Raw genomic sequence first — 18,961 nt, forward strand, 5'->3', positions numbered from 1 at the left:
ATTATTATATTATATATTTTATATTCGTGTATGTGTGTGTGTGTGTGTGTGTGTGTGTGTGTGTGTGTGTGTGTGTGTGTGTGTGTGTGTGTTGCGAGTGTGCGTGCGTGTACGCGATTATATATTATTTTTTCGCGCCTGCCAAAACGTCGAGTGTGTGCGAACGGTGCGAGTGCGCGCGCGCGCCCGCGGGACGGGATAAAATATGCTATCGGATACGGAGCCTGCGAAGATCGCGGCCAGTAGCCAAACGCACCCGGTACGCCGCGCCCGACGGCCCGTATTGCGCGTTTTCCGCGAGCCCGCCCGAACGTCGACGGAATCCGCGTGACGACGATAATAAAAATATAAATATTATTGTTGTCGAATAATCGCGCGTATTTTGTTCGCTCAACAATCGCACGTCTAAAACACGTCCACACTCGGCGGTTTGTCGCGTAATTTCGTCGTTACGATCGCCACCGATTTCGATCGTATTTCCCCCCTTCCCGGGTACACACAATAATAATAATCGTTATAATTACGATATTTTTTTATCGTCGCGTATCGTAATATTATCGCATCCGATCAACGCATATTATAGTGATTTGAGACGGAAGTCCGCGCGTTCGCCGATTCGGTTGCGGAGAGATGAGCCCGCGGACGATCTGCAACGCCGCCGTCGTCGTTTCGGCCGGACACCGCGACTACACGTGCACCGCGCCCGCCAAACACGTTGCACCGGCACTGCATTTGCGGCTGCAGCAGGTACGTGCGGAAATCGCCTAAGTCCCGGAAGCGTTGCCGAAATCGCCATATTTTAATAGTCCGGAGAGAAATACTTCGGTTTGTACGTCGCTGTGGTCTTTCACCACTGTCCGCCCGAATGTCTTCCATGCGATGGCTGCACACGCAAATGTCCGATCCGCAGTGGACTCGACATTGTAACGGCAAGATTACTACGATACCGACTTACCACCGTAACCGCGGTCTGCGTGGTTAGTACAATACCTACTCACATATCTGCTATACACCGTATTATAGTACGTCTTATATGCCGTCTCTGTGTGCGGTTTAAAGGCGCAGACAAATTTGATTTTTTTTTTGTCTTGGGAGGGGGGTGATTACACGTGGTGTACCGTAGACGACGCGACAATTGCACGAACAAAATTAACCATCGTTCTTTGCTCGAATCAGAATCATCATTACATTTTATAAACATATATACGTTTTTGGTTAAAAATTAAATTATTTTTTTAACTAATATATTATAACGTATAGCTTACAAATAACACATAGGTACCTAACAAAATAATATGATTTACAAAACAGTGTTTTCATTTTTTTACTCGTTGAACAATCGTGAAAATGTATTTAATATAAGTATTTTTATATCCTATTGAAATATTCCTTTCAATATTTATTTACTATTTAAAAGTGGAACATTAGTAAAAGTTTATATTATAACACATATGACACGAATCACCAAAATTATGACAGGTATCCAAATTATGATTTATCGTAAACGTAATGTTATTGATAGACAATATTCGTCACACGAAAATCGTGTACGATATATTATTATACAAACGTAATTTAGCTTATATATATATCCCCGTATCCATTAAAATATTTTAACTATTTACATTTATACATAATATTTTCATTTCTTTCTAAAGTATTTTTTTATGGGGCTTTAAACATTTTTGGAGAGGGCTTGAGCCCCTAAAGCCCTACTCTTTTTGCGTCTATAAACATATCTTTTAATGCATTGATGTGTAAACTTGTATTCAGGAAAGATGAAAATCGAAAGCATTCTCCCGCATTCGTTCGAATGTGTGCCACAGAAATATTTATCCTGTACATCTTTAAATATTATTGATATAATAATTCATCACGTGCACTTATTGATTTTATATTTATATATAATAAAAAAAAATCGATTATAAATGTGTATGGTTTGTCTCTGGTTTCTAGGGGGTGGGGTATTTGCCCCTTGACACCCCTGAATTTATACGTCGGTGGATTAGGTATCGGACTGTGGCATATTTTAATTTTGAGAGTTCAAGAGTTTAAGATAAATTGCACATGCCCATCATTCCATAAGATTGCAACCTGCGCGGTTGTAGATATCTTAAAACAAGACCTGCAAAATGCATATTACAATATTTATATTTTAAAATTAAATATTCAATGTTGTCAATATTATCGTAGACCAAAACAAAATGTTTTGTTCTTGAAATGTTTAGTAAAATAAAATCATCAACGCAAATAAGAAAAAATAAGAAATACATAAAATAAAAAGCTTTCGACAAAAAGTGATGTAGACTACTATAATATTACAATATTATAACAAAATATTATTGCGTCGTCGATTTGTGATATGAAAAAATAGAATTTAAAACACACGATTTACGAGTAAAAAAGCTATACCACACACCGCGTGGTGGTACATTTCCCGTACCGGTCAACTACATTTACTTATACGTTGATTACGTTCAAAATCCCCCTAAAGTCTGTCAGTATGAACGTACAATATAGGTATTTGACACTATACCGGACTGAAAAAATAATTATCTAGACACCGCCTTTGCGTCGATACTTTTGCCATCGCGCGCTACTACACGTTTGTGAACAATTAGTTTTGAAGAATAGCACAGCAATTAACTCAATCGGGATAAAAGTTACCTATTCTTTTTAATACTGCTACAATTTAAGTATACGATCTCGTGGGCTTAAAGTTTTTTTTTTTAAATAGTAGTTAGAGTTAAGTAACTGGTTAAAGTTAATTAATTCTCTTTGCATCGAAACGATTTTATTATGTTGGTATAAAATATAATAAAATACATATAAAATGCATATAGGTACTTACAAAATTTTTTTGTATTGAGATTATTTATTACCCATTATTGATATTTTTAAGTATGGAAGTACGTAAATGTCAGTTAAAAATATAACATACCATTTTCTGAATATTAAAATATAGTTTACAACCATACGTCTCTATACTCGTATCATTTTTTCGAAATTTCAACTCATTATAATTTGCAAATTAATTAACGTGAAATCGATTTTCCTGGTCGTATTTTTGACGTAATTTTAAGGCACCTTTCTATACGGAACCATACTCATAATTTATTATCAAATGATAATTTATTAGTTATTACTTACATTGCTAAAAATCGATATGCACTGTGTAACAAAAATGTTCTTTATCATGACTTATTTTGTTTTAACAATTTTCTAATTCAAGTTCGATTAATAAAATTATAGCTGTACGAAAGGAACAAATCTGAAACAAATAAATGATAAATGAAATGCATATGCTAAAAATTTGATAAATTAGACTTATACCTACATTGCATTAAATATAATTCAATTTTAAATTCAATTATAAATAATATTTAAAATGTCTTCAAAAATACTAATGATTTATGTAATGATAAGTGGAGATACTTTATATATTTGTATATATAAATAATATTTTTATTAATTTGCTTACAAGTAGGTACCTAACTATTAACATCACGAATAATTATAGTTATTTCGATGTAAAAAGAAAAAAAAATTATAATTTGGTAGTTAGATATTTAACTAACTAAATAACGATAAATACCATAATAAGTAACTAGCCGAAAAATAATAAGATAAAACTTAAAATTAATACTATCTATAGAGTTAATGTTGTTTTAATAATATTTAGACTGGATGGAATGAAAATTCTATAATACTATACGAGTATGTAGTTACGTAAGTGTATACGAAGAGTTTTATTTATTTTTGTCTGTGATGGTATTTTTTTTTCTTCGGAGTAGTTGTCCAAAAGTTTTATATAGTCACTTCACCAATTGAAAATTGAACACAGATGTTAATTTAGGTAAATAATTTTTGGAATTTATCAGTATAGTAGTAGGTATTTAAGAAAGTGGCTAGAGTATAGACAGTAAAATTTACGACAATGCTGTACTTTACACGATCTATTTTAGTTATTTTGTTGTAATTCAGTAAAATAACAACCCAAGAAAGAGCCCACAAATGTTTACTGCATTTTGTATTAGCATTTGATAGGCATTTCGAAACTATTCAAAAACTGTCAGCTATTTTAGGATTTATCGTCTCAGGATTTTGTTGAAATATCATAAGTTTTCCAAACATTAATTTGTCACAACATTTACAATTTTATTTTGGATAATTTCAAATAAATTGTAACGTAAAGTAAATGTAAAGTTACTTTTTAGAGTAGGAATTTGAAAACTTAAAAATCACACATTCTTCTTAATGATAAGTTATGACAAAATTGACACTTTAGTTAACTGAACTTGATGTGGTATAATTTTTCAAATAATATATAAAAAATTCATTTTAAATGTATAATACTAATCATGAATAAAATATTGTTTGCTGTTATAGTCTCGTGATTTAACTATTATTATAGCATTAGAAAGCAACATTTACAATTATTTTATTTAGTAAATAAAAGGTTGTATCTGGTTGTATTTTAATAATTTATAAGTAAAAACACAATAAGTAGGTACACAAAAAAATATCAATCTACTCAAAAAATTATTTTTTTATCTGATTTTGAATTAATAGGGCTTAGATTGTTTAGAATATAAGACATAGTAATATTTAGGCGCTATATCGTGTAAAAACAAAAATTTGAAAATTATTTTCTAAATTTCATTATGTAGACGAATAAATTTCTCAAAACTCGTTAATAGCAATAATGTTTTATATACAAATTGAATTTTATTCATATTATTATTTTTTAAGTCTTGAAAATTCAAATAATACCCGTGCCTTTGTAATTTAATGGATTCTCTTTTATTATTATTATTTATATTTTTGTTCATAAATATTTTGATATATAGGTAGAAATTAATGCAGTGAATACATTTAAAAATTACGATTAAAATCTTCAATAATTACTCATAAGTTATTAGCAGTAATAAAATATTTTATAAGTCTATTTTTGTGTATATCGTATTAGAGATGAACATGAGTATCGTCAAATTTGTAAACTAAATATATGTACCAACTTAATATTTTATTTATTTATATAATTTTCAATTTCAAATTAAAATATAAGCGCAGGTGTTAATCTGAGTTAAACTACGCTATGTTTTGTGCTTAAAATATAGCTAAAATTTAAAATTAAATTTTTATAAAATTAACCTTTTGATGAATACTATTCCGTAACAATTTAATTTTAAATTTGTTTCATAAATATTTTATAAAATATAATAAATATATGAGTATATTACACTCAAAATGTACTATCGAATGATATAATTGCGCATTTGCGCAGTCAGGCCATTAATTTATGTCTAAAGTTAAATATATTATCGATTTAACTGTGAATTTACATTTCTTAATTTTTATAGAATTTACGAAATGGAATAAAATTAAAATACAATTATGGTAAGGGTATACGATGAGAAAATCTATACAATTTGCACTTAACTAATAATTAGTTGGTAAACTTTAACAGAACGTTAAAAAAAATAATGTACACAAGGATTTAAAATCACAACTGCGTTTTGTAAAATAAATAATAAGACCTATTATATTTTATAAATTAATTAATTACAAATATATGTATTGTGATACGAAGAAACATCTTTTTCTTTTAATTTAAGATGATTTCCATGGAAAATAGTTTGCGCACACAATAAGAAAATATTGATAAAGGGGAAAAACTTTTATCGAATTTTTATTCATTGCCGTATGGCATTTTAACCGAAAAGTATTAACCATTTAATAGAAATGTAAGATTTCACAGGCAAATAAATAGGAATAAATTAGTTGTGATAATTGATTATTAATTTTTTAATGATATATAACGTAAAAGCATTTCGACTTGTAATAAAAAAAAAAAACAACAAATAAGTGGGAACATTTTACATTTTACATTTCATATAATTACGCGTAAAGCGAATGTCCCATTATTATAAACTGTCTAAATTTAAATTGTGCACACTTAAAGTGTGTTTGTTTATATACATATCTGGTTTTCAAAAGATAACAAAAAAAGAATAATAAGAATATGAAAATATTATTTAGTACATTTCTTTGATAAACTTAATAGTATTAATTGAAAAGTAAAATTATGTATTGGTGTATAATTAGCATGTGCTTTAAATCAAAGATAAATCATCGCACTTGTAAAACCGTTATGAACAAAACTTGATTTCAGTTAAAGATCATATAAAATGTATTTTAAACAATGTATAATATGGGCATGTGCAGTGATATTTACTATTTATTGTGCTCTGTTATGATCACCATTGTGGTATGATTAACGTTGTACAATGTGCATTTCAGGACTTGAGATACTTATATAATTCTCAAAACTACAAATTTTATGGACATTTTATTGTAAAAATATTATAGGATTAAAAAAAAATATTCAAATTAATGCAATTTAAGATAGCAAACACACAATTTACATTTAAATATACTACATTTAAGTATTTTAAGAGTAATTGATGAATATTTTGCGTTTAAAAATAAAAAAATGTATAAATATTATTTATTTTTATAAACCATTTCGTCATTGTGTAACTCACAACAAATTACTGTCCTCTTGACTGATTCACTATTAGCCGCCACACTCATTCGACGAAAAAAAAATGTATATTTATTGTAAGTTGTTTATTTATTTATGGGTTTTTTAACAAAATACACAGTGCAAAACAATGGAGAAATGTTATAAATCATTCATGCAATTTTATGTCTACTTACACATTTTAAAGTAAACTAAAAATATGTTGTTATATTTTTTATATACGACAAATAAGTTTTAATCTCATATTGCAATAAATATTTTAAAATATTCACATATTATCTTTTTTTTTCAAATATATTGATTTCTATAATATAATGAATTATAAAAAATTGTCCAACTAATTTAAAATTTTAAAATTTGAATGCGCATTCGTTAAAAAGAATATAAAATATGAAAACCGGACAAGTAGGTATAGCGGCTGCATGTGTTGTATAGTAGTATCGATATTATAAGTGTGCCTTGCCATTGAGTGGATCACGATAACGGATTTGTTAAATTTTAATTCAACAATAAATCATTACGTACGATGAAAAACTATTCTGAGCAGATACGGTTTGTCAGCTGTTTAAGGTGTGTAGCTATATTATAATATTACGTATATCTTAAATACGTTTCTACAGAAGAATTCATAATTTTAACGAGTTTCGTCAACATATTTTTAAATTCAAACCCTTGTAAAAAATTAATGTGGCTTCACGCTTAACTTTTTTTTGTTAATTATTGTAATGAATATTAATGAGAAACCTTATTAAATGTTCATACCTTCTATAATCAAAATGACGTTTTTCTACTTTTGAATCCCCTAGGTACAAACTATATCTCATTTGCTACTAGACACCTCCCGCGAAGTTGATGATCAGAACATTTTTCAGCTAGAAAAATATGTTTCTTCTGACACACAAAAAAAATATATATTATGTATATATATAATATAATAAAAATATACATTGTAAAACCAATACATTTATCGCTCCACTCAGAATCTAAAAATATAAAAATTACTTTTCCAAAGCCAAATTGCGTTTTTATGTAATTTTTTAGTTTGAATAAATTATAGTGAAAATATTATTACGAAGACATTGTGATTATTTATTTTCTAAGGCAGCTATATTTTGACATATTTTATACTTCTCTAAAGTTATTTTATTTTAACAAAGGTGTCGCAATTGTAAATCACAACAATTTATTTATATATTATGTATACCTATGTATATATATATATATATATATATATATATTAAGATTGTCTTGAAACGTTCCATGAACAGTATTGTAAATTATTTATTATAATAATAAATAAAATTAACACATTTTATTTTCATAATTTAAAAATTAAATGTAGGTGGGGGTACCTATATACAAACTCACATAAACATAAACAGTTGTATGAAATAAAAGAATTGTACTGCCTATGCTCTATATAGACAGAGGTCTTTTATTTGTTGTTTATATAGAAATGCAATACAAAAATGGCATTAATGCAATTTGTTTATCATGTTAAAAATAATTATAAAATGAATAGCTAAAAACGTAATGAGATAAAAAATTCAAAATTATTTTTCAAAATCTTATCGTCAACGGATCAATAGGTGGTAATGCTCGATTGGCGATACATGTTATAATTTACAGGCGTAATATACAATCTGTTGGAACTAAACATATAGTAAACGTATTTATCGTCATATTGTATATTATTATAATATATTGTAGGAGTATGTCAATCCCAGATTTCAAAGGTCTCGAATGAAGGATTTACGTCAGTGAATTTATTTAAACTTCGCGTTGGATAATCTTTTTTTCGAATACTCGCATTCCGCGTATAGTGCCGAAACCAGGTATGTATTCTTTGTCTTTTAAAATTGGACTTATCGCCGATAGAAAAACGTTCAAGTGACGCGTCTGCAGTCGACTATCCGCCAATAATGACGTTGTCGAAGGCGACCGGAGTAGCCGGCCAAGGTCGATATCTATTATTAAAATATTATTATTACCGTCGTTTGTATTTTGATCGCTTTGGACTATCGTTGGATTACGACTATTATTGTAACTGCAGGCAGTGACGAAAATATTGCCACCGAGGACGACGACCAACGGTCGCCTACTATCGTATTTACATCGTCGTCGTCGTCGTCGTCGTCGTCGTCGTCGTCTAGTAATACTTAAAAGGCCATATCCGGTCCGTTCGCTGATATTGCAATACCGACAGTCCCTCTGTACGGCGTATACACACGTTATTACACGCGAATATTAGACGTGTTATTGCGGTCGAGACGGCGAATCCTCGTTTCCAGGGTCCGGAGTAAGCTATTTGCGGGGCGACGGTACGCGGCCGATTGGTATAATATGCATTTCGGTGTTACCGCTGTTACCGCTATTTACGGTTTTCGGTGTACACGTAGTGATGTGCACGTCCGTTCACGACGTCTCGCGAAAAGCTGAGGATAGATAAATTCTTATATTGCCTAGGTATATATCGTGTCTCTGCCTGTACTCCTTATACGCGTTGTACACTGCTATTTGGCCGGACGTGGCCTTCTGCCGCTGCGCGGACGGATAATTTATTTTCGTTCCCAGTTTTGAACATCGCACGTATTTGCTCGAAATATTTACTCTCGTACCTGTAGGAACAAATAATACCTTTCTAATAACAATAACAACGGCGGTCGACACATACCGCCGACAACGTAATAAAATCTAATCAAACGTACGAGGGCTACGCTTTTTTTTCTCCCGTAATAACATTATAGTAGGTAATTTAACGTTTATATAACGACCGTATAGAATATCGAATAATACATAATATAATTTTCTGCGTCCGCTTATATATAGTGATGGCTATCCAGTTGAATAAATCGTTTTAACGCGTTCGTCACGACTTGCAGTGAACGGTGACAATAATATCTCGACGAGTCAAACGTCAGCTGCGGGTCTACCCTTACAAGTGTTACGTCCGGTCCCCCGGCCGCGGGAGTGTCGGAGTGGTCATTTTTGATCTGAGTTTCGTAATAAGCGCCCGAGGTAAGACCATAATATACCGTCTCGACTGTGTACGAATCGATCAAAGAAATGCGGACGAGCGTGTTTTAAACCGAAATCCGCTCAGAATCGCTTTTTGAATGTTTTGATTTATCATTGATTTTTAAATTTCGTGTAAAAAAAAAAACCCCCACAATCGTAATTGTGTATTGATGTCGGCGAAGCGAGACGATTACTAACACACACTGGGTCGTCTCTGTCTTCTGACCGACAATTTTTCTAGTTTTTTTATTCTCATATAATTTTACAAAAAAATGTTATTTTTAACGACAACATTACTTATTGATTTTTACATATTAAAATGTTCAACGAACTGTGTTATAAATACATTTCATTTTACTGAGTATTATTTCCAATGTTTTTCTCTTACCGAGTATTTCTATAAAAAAAACGCAATTTCTTAAATAATTCAAAGATCTCCACCAATTGTAACAAATATTTTTAATCATCATCATTGTGTATATACTTGGATATACATAAATGTATATACATTACTTTTCTCTGCCATACATTTAAAATAATTCAGTAAAATGGCAAAAAGATATTTTCGACTGCTTCAGATTATACAAATACCGTTGTCAATAGGTACATATTATGGGTACTATAGGTACTATAGATTTTATTACAATTGTCGCTACAACAGTACTATGCTAATTAAATATTAAAAGCAAAACACGCTGAAATCACAAAATTAATATATAAGTAAAAGAAATTCCGTTTTGATAGTTTAAATATAAGTGTGACTTGTTATTAAATTTAAAGTTTGGAATATTATTCGTTTTCTCTCATTGGATTTTTAAATATTTTAAATATTTATAAAATAGGTCAATTATTCACTCTAATATTAACATTTAAAATTAACAAATGTAAACGGATTGTGTGGTGAAACAGTTAAGCTTCTAATATTATGAATTTATAAGATTCTGATACAACATGAAGGATAATTTCGATTCTTTTAAATTTTTACCTAAAATCTGAGAATTTATATCATATAAATGCGTTTTATTATTAGAAAATAGGCGTCAAGTGCAAAATAATGATAATCATTAGTCGAGCACTTGTGTAAAAAGTATCGTCCACATAATTAATTATAATATTATGATAATGAATGTAGTATTTTAATTACATTTTTTCTTTTGTTAAAATAGGTCTTGTAGTTATTATTAAGAGAGAGAGAGAGAGAAAGAGAGAGAGAGAGAGAGATAGATTGTTTTTAATTAATTGTTTTAAACTAGGCTTTAACATTATAATTGGACATCCGAGGTGGTGTATAATTGTTCCATTCGTTTTTAGTATTTGTCAAAATAGAGTCATGCTAGTGCAAACATATTTTTTGGCACACCTTCGGTTATTTCAGTTATTTGTGCACGATGTTTGAGAGTCGAGAAACATGGTAGGCATGGGGTAACTGAGCAGTCTGCTGTGCTATTGAATATATTTTAACGAAAATAATTAGACTCACTTAATTCTATTGAATTCGCAAAAATATGTGAGATGTATAGTCAACGTTTTATACTAAGACGAAGAAAGATATTAACTTAACTTGAATAAAACATTAATTATTTTTATTAAAAATATTACCACTTGAGTCAGAAATAATTATCAAACTAAAAGTAATAAATTGTACAACTCTTTAATTTTTAAGATATAAATAACCAACCTTTTTTTTTCAACATTCATCTTAATGTTTAATTTAAAATTGAGTCAATTATTATACACAAACCATCCCTCTTTAGAAGTTTTTGATTCATTTTTTTTTAGAAATATTTAACCGTTGTTCAGAAATATTACTTTAAAACAATGATTATAATAAAATTAAGTATTTATAATGTACCTTCATATAAATAATTAAAAATAAAATAAAATTGACATACAAATATAATATACACGAATTTAACATAAACATGTTAATATGTAATATACAACTTAATGATGGCACAAATTTTCATTTATACGCACAGTAAAAGACAGTTTAGTACCTAACCAGTACAATTGTTTTAGTACTGAAACACTGTGATGTAATTAGTTAAATAAAACAAAAACGTTTTAACTTAATTTTAATATTTTACTAGTTTATTACATGGCAAAACTTTTGTCAACATTTTCTTTACTGAGACGCAGTTTAATATTCTTAAGACATACAAAATAATTTTTAAAAGCAACCTACAAATCCATTTTGTGAAGAAAAAAATATTTTTTTTTTTGCACAAGCGAAATAAGTTTGATTTTGATTTTTTGAAAATTCACAAACATTAAATAGAGTCGAATGTTAAAATAATAAGATATAAATATTAAATATGTGTTCCGGTCGACGAATTCAATTAATTTGTTATGTCTAATTCGGAAACCATATCATAGTGAAGCCCCAGAACATTGTAACGAAATGTACTTCGGAACGTGTAAACGGCATTTCGCTCAAAATCGAGCTCGTTTTTAAGTCAACCACGGTTGACATATTATTTGTGTGTGTCTTCCCGTCTTGTGTGTCCGAAGAATGTAAATATTTTACAAACATAGTCGGCACTAGTGATTTTTTAGACGTAAATCGTAGACACGATTTGATTTTTTCGCCCCCAAAACAGAACCACACTTCCTCACAATATAATAAGGTTAGGTATGTTTGGTTTAACATAGCGCAATCATTGTCACTAACAAATAGCTTAGAAAAACGACGAGATCGCATGTTATTATGACGAACCTTATTTTAAACTAAACTCGTTTGCAATTCGATCTGCGGCCAATGTTACGGCAGATGCACACTTTTTTATTATTTCCCATACGCGTTTAGAGATGATATTATACGTATTCAGTTATTGACGTTTTGGTTTACATATTCTTTTTGTTCATGAAATGTTATTACTACACATGTATACGAAGGTACGTACTATAATAAAATGTTGCATATAATATTAGGTACACTCCAAACGTATTATTAAGTCGCGTGGACTGCGACTGTAATTGAATGATTTTGACGAATAAATCATAAGGATTTACGTAGAAAACACAATAAACTCGTAGGAAAATATCAAACACGTGGATACAAATCTTAAGATTCCGAGAAATCAATATTTTTAGATTAAGTAAAAGGTCCATAATGGATGGTTCCCTAGAACCCTCGCAATAAGTTTTACAAAACATTTTTATTCAATTTGTTTCCCGACAAACTAAATAATGTAATAAAAAAAGGTACACGAAATCGGACGTCCTTCGCATGTTGAGTCGGTCACCGTTTTTGGTGAGTAAAATAAGCGTGTGCGCGTGTATTATATTAAATTCGATAGCGACTATTATCACATTCATAGGACGATTCGGAGGCAAAACTTGGGCGTACGTGCATAATGTCAATTTCGTGAATATTTAGATGTACAACTTTTAACAAAACATTCAAATTTTAAACACTCGTGGAAACTATTTTTCGGGGGGAATTTCAAAATAATAACTTCGAAATGTTTTTCAATTGTTCCACTTAACGATTAAAGAAATTTGTGCGCAGATTACCTCTTCTAATTCCCGATTGAAAAATACCACGCTACACGATTACATCAACAACTTTCCCGGTGCTCGCAATACATTTAAATTGCTATGTTTTGTATAATATTATCGCGTCGTCGTTGAATCCAAAAAAGAGGTTTGAGTTACGTTTAAAAATAGAACAACATTTTATTCGACCTGCTATTTATTATAAATAATAATATACAATACACGCGTATTATATTATATTATATAGTTGCCTAATGTCGCGCATTTTAAAATGCTCGCCCGCGTATAAGTGTATGTTATGTTGGTATACTGACGCAAACACGTATTGACGTAAAATATAACGACAACACCAAAACAATATAGTTTCCGAAAAAAAAAAAAATAAAACGACAATATCGAATGCTTTCGGAGCCTTATAATATTGTTTATCGAGCAGTTGATTTCATATTTCACACAATCTCTGATCTATTGGTCGCATACAAAATGTCGATGTATTTTTTTTTCAAATTCTGTCACATATAGTGTAATAATTTATTATACTAGCGAATGGTTCCCCTTTATTCTATATATATATATATATATTTTTATCGAGCTTCTTCTTATTTTGTTCAATATATTAAATATAAAACATAACTTTAAACCTACTTTGAGTGTATGTATAAATATATATATTTTAGTGTCCGTCATCACCTTTTGAAGCAGTAAAAAAGTTTGGCTTTTCAACTTAAATATAATATATTTTATGGTAGACGCTTACTGCACATCAGAACGGTTGCCTACTTCCCTCCCTTTATTCGTTTTTAATTGAATAATTTTTAGGATGTAATCAAACATTACTGATCAAAACTCACGGGTTAGCCTACCCAATATATTATTATTATTATTATTATTATTATATACTCGTATAATTGTATAAAACTATTGAATTGACCATATACCTACAAGTCGTCGTTTCTTCAATAGTTTATTGAAAAGTCACTCGGTCAATATTATGACGTGATGTTCATACAAAATCGTGTGAAGGATCTATCAAATAACCGTTTGAATGGTCTACATTTTACTAATAATATTTCCCCCTTACATTTAACGGTAAAAATTAAATTAATTCTGGTGAATGAGATCCATGTATGGTGAAAAAAATTGCATGCAGAAATATAACCAACACGTGAACCCTTGACAAATGTGGGTTATTTGTTCAAATCAAGTGAAAAAAGTAATTTATGTATACGTCATTATCTCGACCACGCCTGTTAGGAATTTGTTGAACAATTTCTGAACTGAAATTTTAAGTATGCAATTATCATATTTCTCGGCATAAATTCCTACTACTATTTATATACAATTATTTATAATATGAGAGTACATGGTTTTCTCGGTATCACTAAAAAAAAAAAAAATACGTGGGTGGAGCTAGAATGGTGTTATTTTAGCTCTCCACCCATTCCCATAAGCCATAAATATATTTTGAATATATATTTTTTTTAAATTCTAATAATTAACTATGTATTGTTTTATTGTTTAGTTAAATAAACTTTTACGATCGTTTTCAATATTTTTCTACGCCCTTTCAGCGTCGAAAATAAAATTTTAAAGCTGTTAAGGATCACTTCTATACCATAAAATTGAAATTTATTTAATTATCTGGCCTAAACTTCATATTATTCTCACCCATCACCCACTTTAGCCTTTAGATAACAAATAATATTCATGTGTTAGTACATTTCTGTATGATAATTTTGTAATTAATTGACGGTACTGACTTGAGAGTATCGGACCACCTATAAATTACATTTTGATTTTGCTAAATATATCGTTTAATTTACTTCTTATATAAAATGCAGATAAGACGTCATCATAATTCGCAGTGATGCGTTGGTTATTATAGAACTATTGAGCATAATAATATTATGCTCTACTATTGTTTTAAATTGACTTTTGTTGAGTTTTTTTTTCATGAAACGTTATTGCTTAAATAACATTTTTGTATTCTTGTTAAAAGACAGTCATTATACAACGAGTATTTTTTTTTATAATTTACTAAAATTACCGACTTTCTATGAAGGCTTTTATGTTAATAAATTCAGTGGTTGTTCTTTGGAGAAGAATTTTTTTTAATTTTTTTATAATTATTGATATTACATAATATATTATGCGCATACTTTATTTATTATTTTTATTCAAGATCCTTTTGCTCAAATATAAGAAAATTCAACAGAAGAACTTGATTTATTGTTGCCGATGAAATGTTCATAATTTTTATTGTATTCATTATAGGTATTTTAAGTTGAAAAATTCCCGTTTAAGTTGTTCTTGTATAACTATAACATTCTATACATAAGTATATAGAAAATATTATATTTTTTTAAACATTTTATAAGTTAAGATTTGGAAGAAATTAGATATTTTAAAACAATGAATAACGATTTTAATTATTTTGTTATAATTCAAAAATATTATATTCGTGACTACTTAAAACTTTTTAAGTGCAGTATATATTTTACTATATGCAATGAAATTTTAAAAATATGTTCATAAATTTTAAGATTTTACATGTTTATACTATAAACCTATTTATTAGCTCAAAAATTAATAAACTTAGTAAAATATAGTATAAATATGTTTTTAGAAAAAATTATTATGATACAAATAGTAAAATAAATTACTTAAATGCAATATTTATAGATATATCATAAAATATACATAGTGATATTAGCTGATAAACCGTCTTTGTTCAGAATAATTTTTCGTAATCCATGATACTTCATTGAATTCAAATTTAACAGTTACATTACAGTTACCCACTAGACTCTTAATATATAACAGGATAGTACCTATCCACTCGTCCACCTTTTATTTCTTATTGAAATTTGAAAGAGTTGAAAAATAACATGTTTTAAAATATTGAATCATGATTCACTTGTGGAGTACTTCGAATTATTGTATTATCATATACAACTATGTTAACTGTATACATTATGTAATAATATATGCTATTCAACTTTTATAACTATTTTATTTATCGCAGATAATAATGTAGTGCATGCACATTATTATATATTTAAAATCTATGGTTGCATTTGATGAATGATTTTGGTCTTCAGAAACGTCGAAGGTTGTTTTTAAGTCCAAAACGCCATTTAATATAGTTAAACATTTGATGACTTCAGAGGACCACAAAAAACTAACTTATATTATCTTTTGGTCAAAACTTGCCACCAGTCATTTAGATTAACACTACTTGTCGACAATTTCAGTCAATAGAGAGTTATTATGAACTTTTCTTCAATTTTTCATTAAAGCTGTCCATACATTAATCTGATTGTGTATTCTCTAACATAAATTGTGTTTGTACATAAAACTTTAGTTGTTTTAAATAATTTATACTGGTATTGGTGTATTTAAATTTATTTTTTACAATACTTATCAAAGACTTATCAGTATAGGCACTTATTTAGTGTTCACCATGGTAATATACAATATTATAGATTTATAAGACTTTAGTGACATATTATCTTATACCGTTTTTTATGGTGTTTTTAGATTTTTTTCTTCGATTATTATTGAGAAACAATATATTTTATTCACATTTTATGGTAGTTTTTACACTACAAATCAGATTTAGATCTATACAATAACAACAACAACAGACAAACACATAGCCATATTATGATGTAAAAACAAAAACATGTAAAATAAATAAACATATACTATTATGTAATATTCAAATAATTTTACCCATTTAAATAAATCGATACACCAAAGGAGTGTTTGTAATGAAGGTGCAATTAAAGACATTTGTCGCGAGTAACCATTCGTTTGATTTTTCATTGATTTATTTACGAAATAAACTTTTTATGCAGCGTCAATTTAGTAATGCGTAGAACCATAGTTGAAACTCCTTTGACCCATTTACCGTAGAGACTTATGCGATACTTTCAAGTTAAAATATATAGCTACCGATGTTATGGTACCACGAAAATAAAATATCATAAATTTAATTTAATAATAATGGCTATAAGTAAAATAAGCAAATAGGTATGGGTATATATAATAAAATGTACTTTTAGTTTTTAAATACTCGACTTATATCAAGTTAAATTAATGAAAAATTGGGTAAATGGTGGTGTAAACAAAACATAGTTATAAATACGAGGTAGGTATAAACCAAAAACTTTGAATTCAAATTATACTATAAACAAAATGGTGATAGGTATAAAGTAAAAGTTAGCTAAAACACAAACAAGACGTAATGAAAAGCACACTCCACGAGTAAGTTTTTGGTTTCTATATGTAATTTACGGGTCCAAAGTAAAATATAATAAATTATTGCCTAATCAATTTTATTATTAAGTTATTTAACGTTACATTCGACAAATACATAATAAATAAATACAATTTTAAATGTAATTAATAAATCCATTATATTCAAAATAATGCGATATTTAATTATCTTTCAACTAAATCAAATAACAGTTTGTATACATAAATGTCTATTCAATTCTATAGGTTAAAAATACATTAAAACGGTAATTTAATAAATAATTATTAAGAAAAAAAAAACATTAAAAATGATGTGAAACAATTTGTTTTATATTTTATTCAACTTAAAATTCAATAAATAAAATTTTATTGAAAATATTCTATTAACTATGAGTTGTTCATAAAATCGAATTGATAAGAAGAAAAATAATCCAGAAGAATGTTTTATATTAATATAACTGTGACAGTACTGACTAACTCGGGATTCTAAGAAACTAATAAACAAAATTTAATTCATATTATTGATAGTCTGTCACATTAAAAAGTATGTTGGAAAAGATTACAAAAAGTTTCAAAATAAAAAAATCAAATAAATTAAAAAAATACAACGGACATGAGTTTTTCTTTATTAAGTTTAAAGGATAGTAGCACAATCTCTTTTTATGTCAATATCTGTAATGGTTGGGCATTTGGGCGTATCAGATAGATAATATAATATTAAATTTATTCCTATTTTTATTTCCAAATAATATGATAATATACGGATAGATGTATATAATTATCGGTTATTTATTGCAAATTGCAGGAACAGAAAATTTTTATTTTTATTATTCATAGAGTTTTTACTTATCTTTGTCACTAATATACGCGGACACAGAGACGAAACACTTTGAAAAAACAAGATCATGGAAATATTATGAAGTAGTTTTAGAATTAGAATATAGATTTTAGAGTGAAAACTTTAATTTAATAAATTATTGCCAAAATATTATATTCGAGATTATACTACTTCCAATTTTTTTCTAATATTATTAAAAAACATTTGAAAAATAGTTTAGTTCTATAGCAAGCAATAAATTTTAATTTGTATTGAAAGATCGATAAAATCCTTTTAGATTATTTAAATAAACTTTATAAGACCGCTAAAAAATAATATACTCTTTAATATTTTTATTCTTGTGATTTAACTCCAAAATCACTAGACAGTAGTTAGTCAAGATGTTTATTGATAATTGTGGAACTCGTTGTGTTCATATTAGAGTCATTTTATAGTAATGTTATATAAAATACTTTGGTGATGCGTCGATTAGAGTATTCAAATAGTAGCTTACTTTAATTAGGCATTGAGTTCAAGAATAATTCATTTGATATAAGTCGTTTTTAAATCAAATAAATCAAATCAACGAGTGTTTAAACTGTTGATAATAGTATAACAGTGTATGTAAGTATAATTTTAGATAACATAAACATTATTTTATTAGTTTATCTTATTTTAGATACATTAAGCTTGTGAATGAATTAATTATTCTACTTGCAATATTACCTCTATTTTACAAGGCTAAAAACATATAGTTAAAAATAATAAAATAAGAAACAACTTAATAAAGCCTTTAAACTATTTGTATTACTCGGAATGTT

At 28.3% G+C, this 18,961-nt stretch overlaps 1 protein-coding gene across 2 annotated transcripts in view; it reads left to right on the forward strand.

Moving 5' to 3' along the window:
• Window positions 1-257: 257 nt before the first annotated feature.
• LOC132926494 (tyrosine-protein kinase receptor-like) overlaps window positions 258-18,961 on the forward strand; it is a 360,502-nt gene continuing 341,798 nt past the window's right edge. For both annotated transcript variants that reach the window (XM_060990859.1, XM_060990860.1), the window contains exon 1: window positions 258-977. In XM_060990859.1, coding sequence (XP_060846842.1) covers window positions 866-977 — 112 coding nt within the window. In that variant the 5' untranslated portion in view covers window positions 258-865. The remainder of the gene's footprint in view (window positions 978-18,961) is intronic.

This window comes from Rhopalosiphum padi, chromosome 3 (genome assembly GCF_020882245.1).
Source record: "Rhopalosiphum padi isolate XX-2018 chromosome 3, ASM2088224v1, whole genome shotgun sequence".
In the NCBI taxonomy this organism is placed as follows: Eukaryota; Metazoa; Arthropoda; class Insecta; order Hemiptera; family Aphididae; genus Rhopalosiphum; species Rhopalosiphum padi.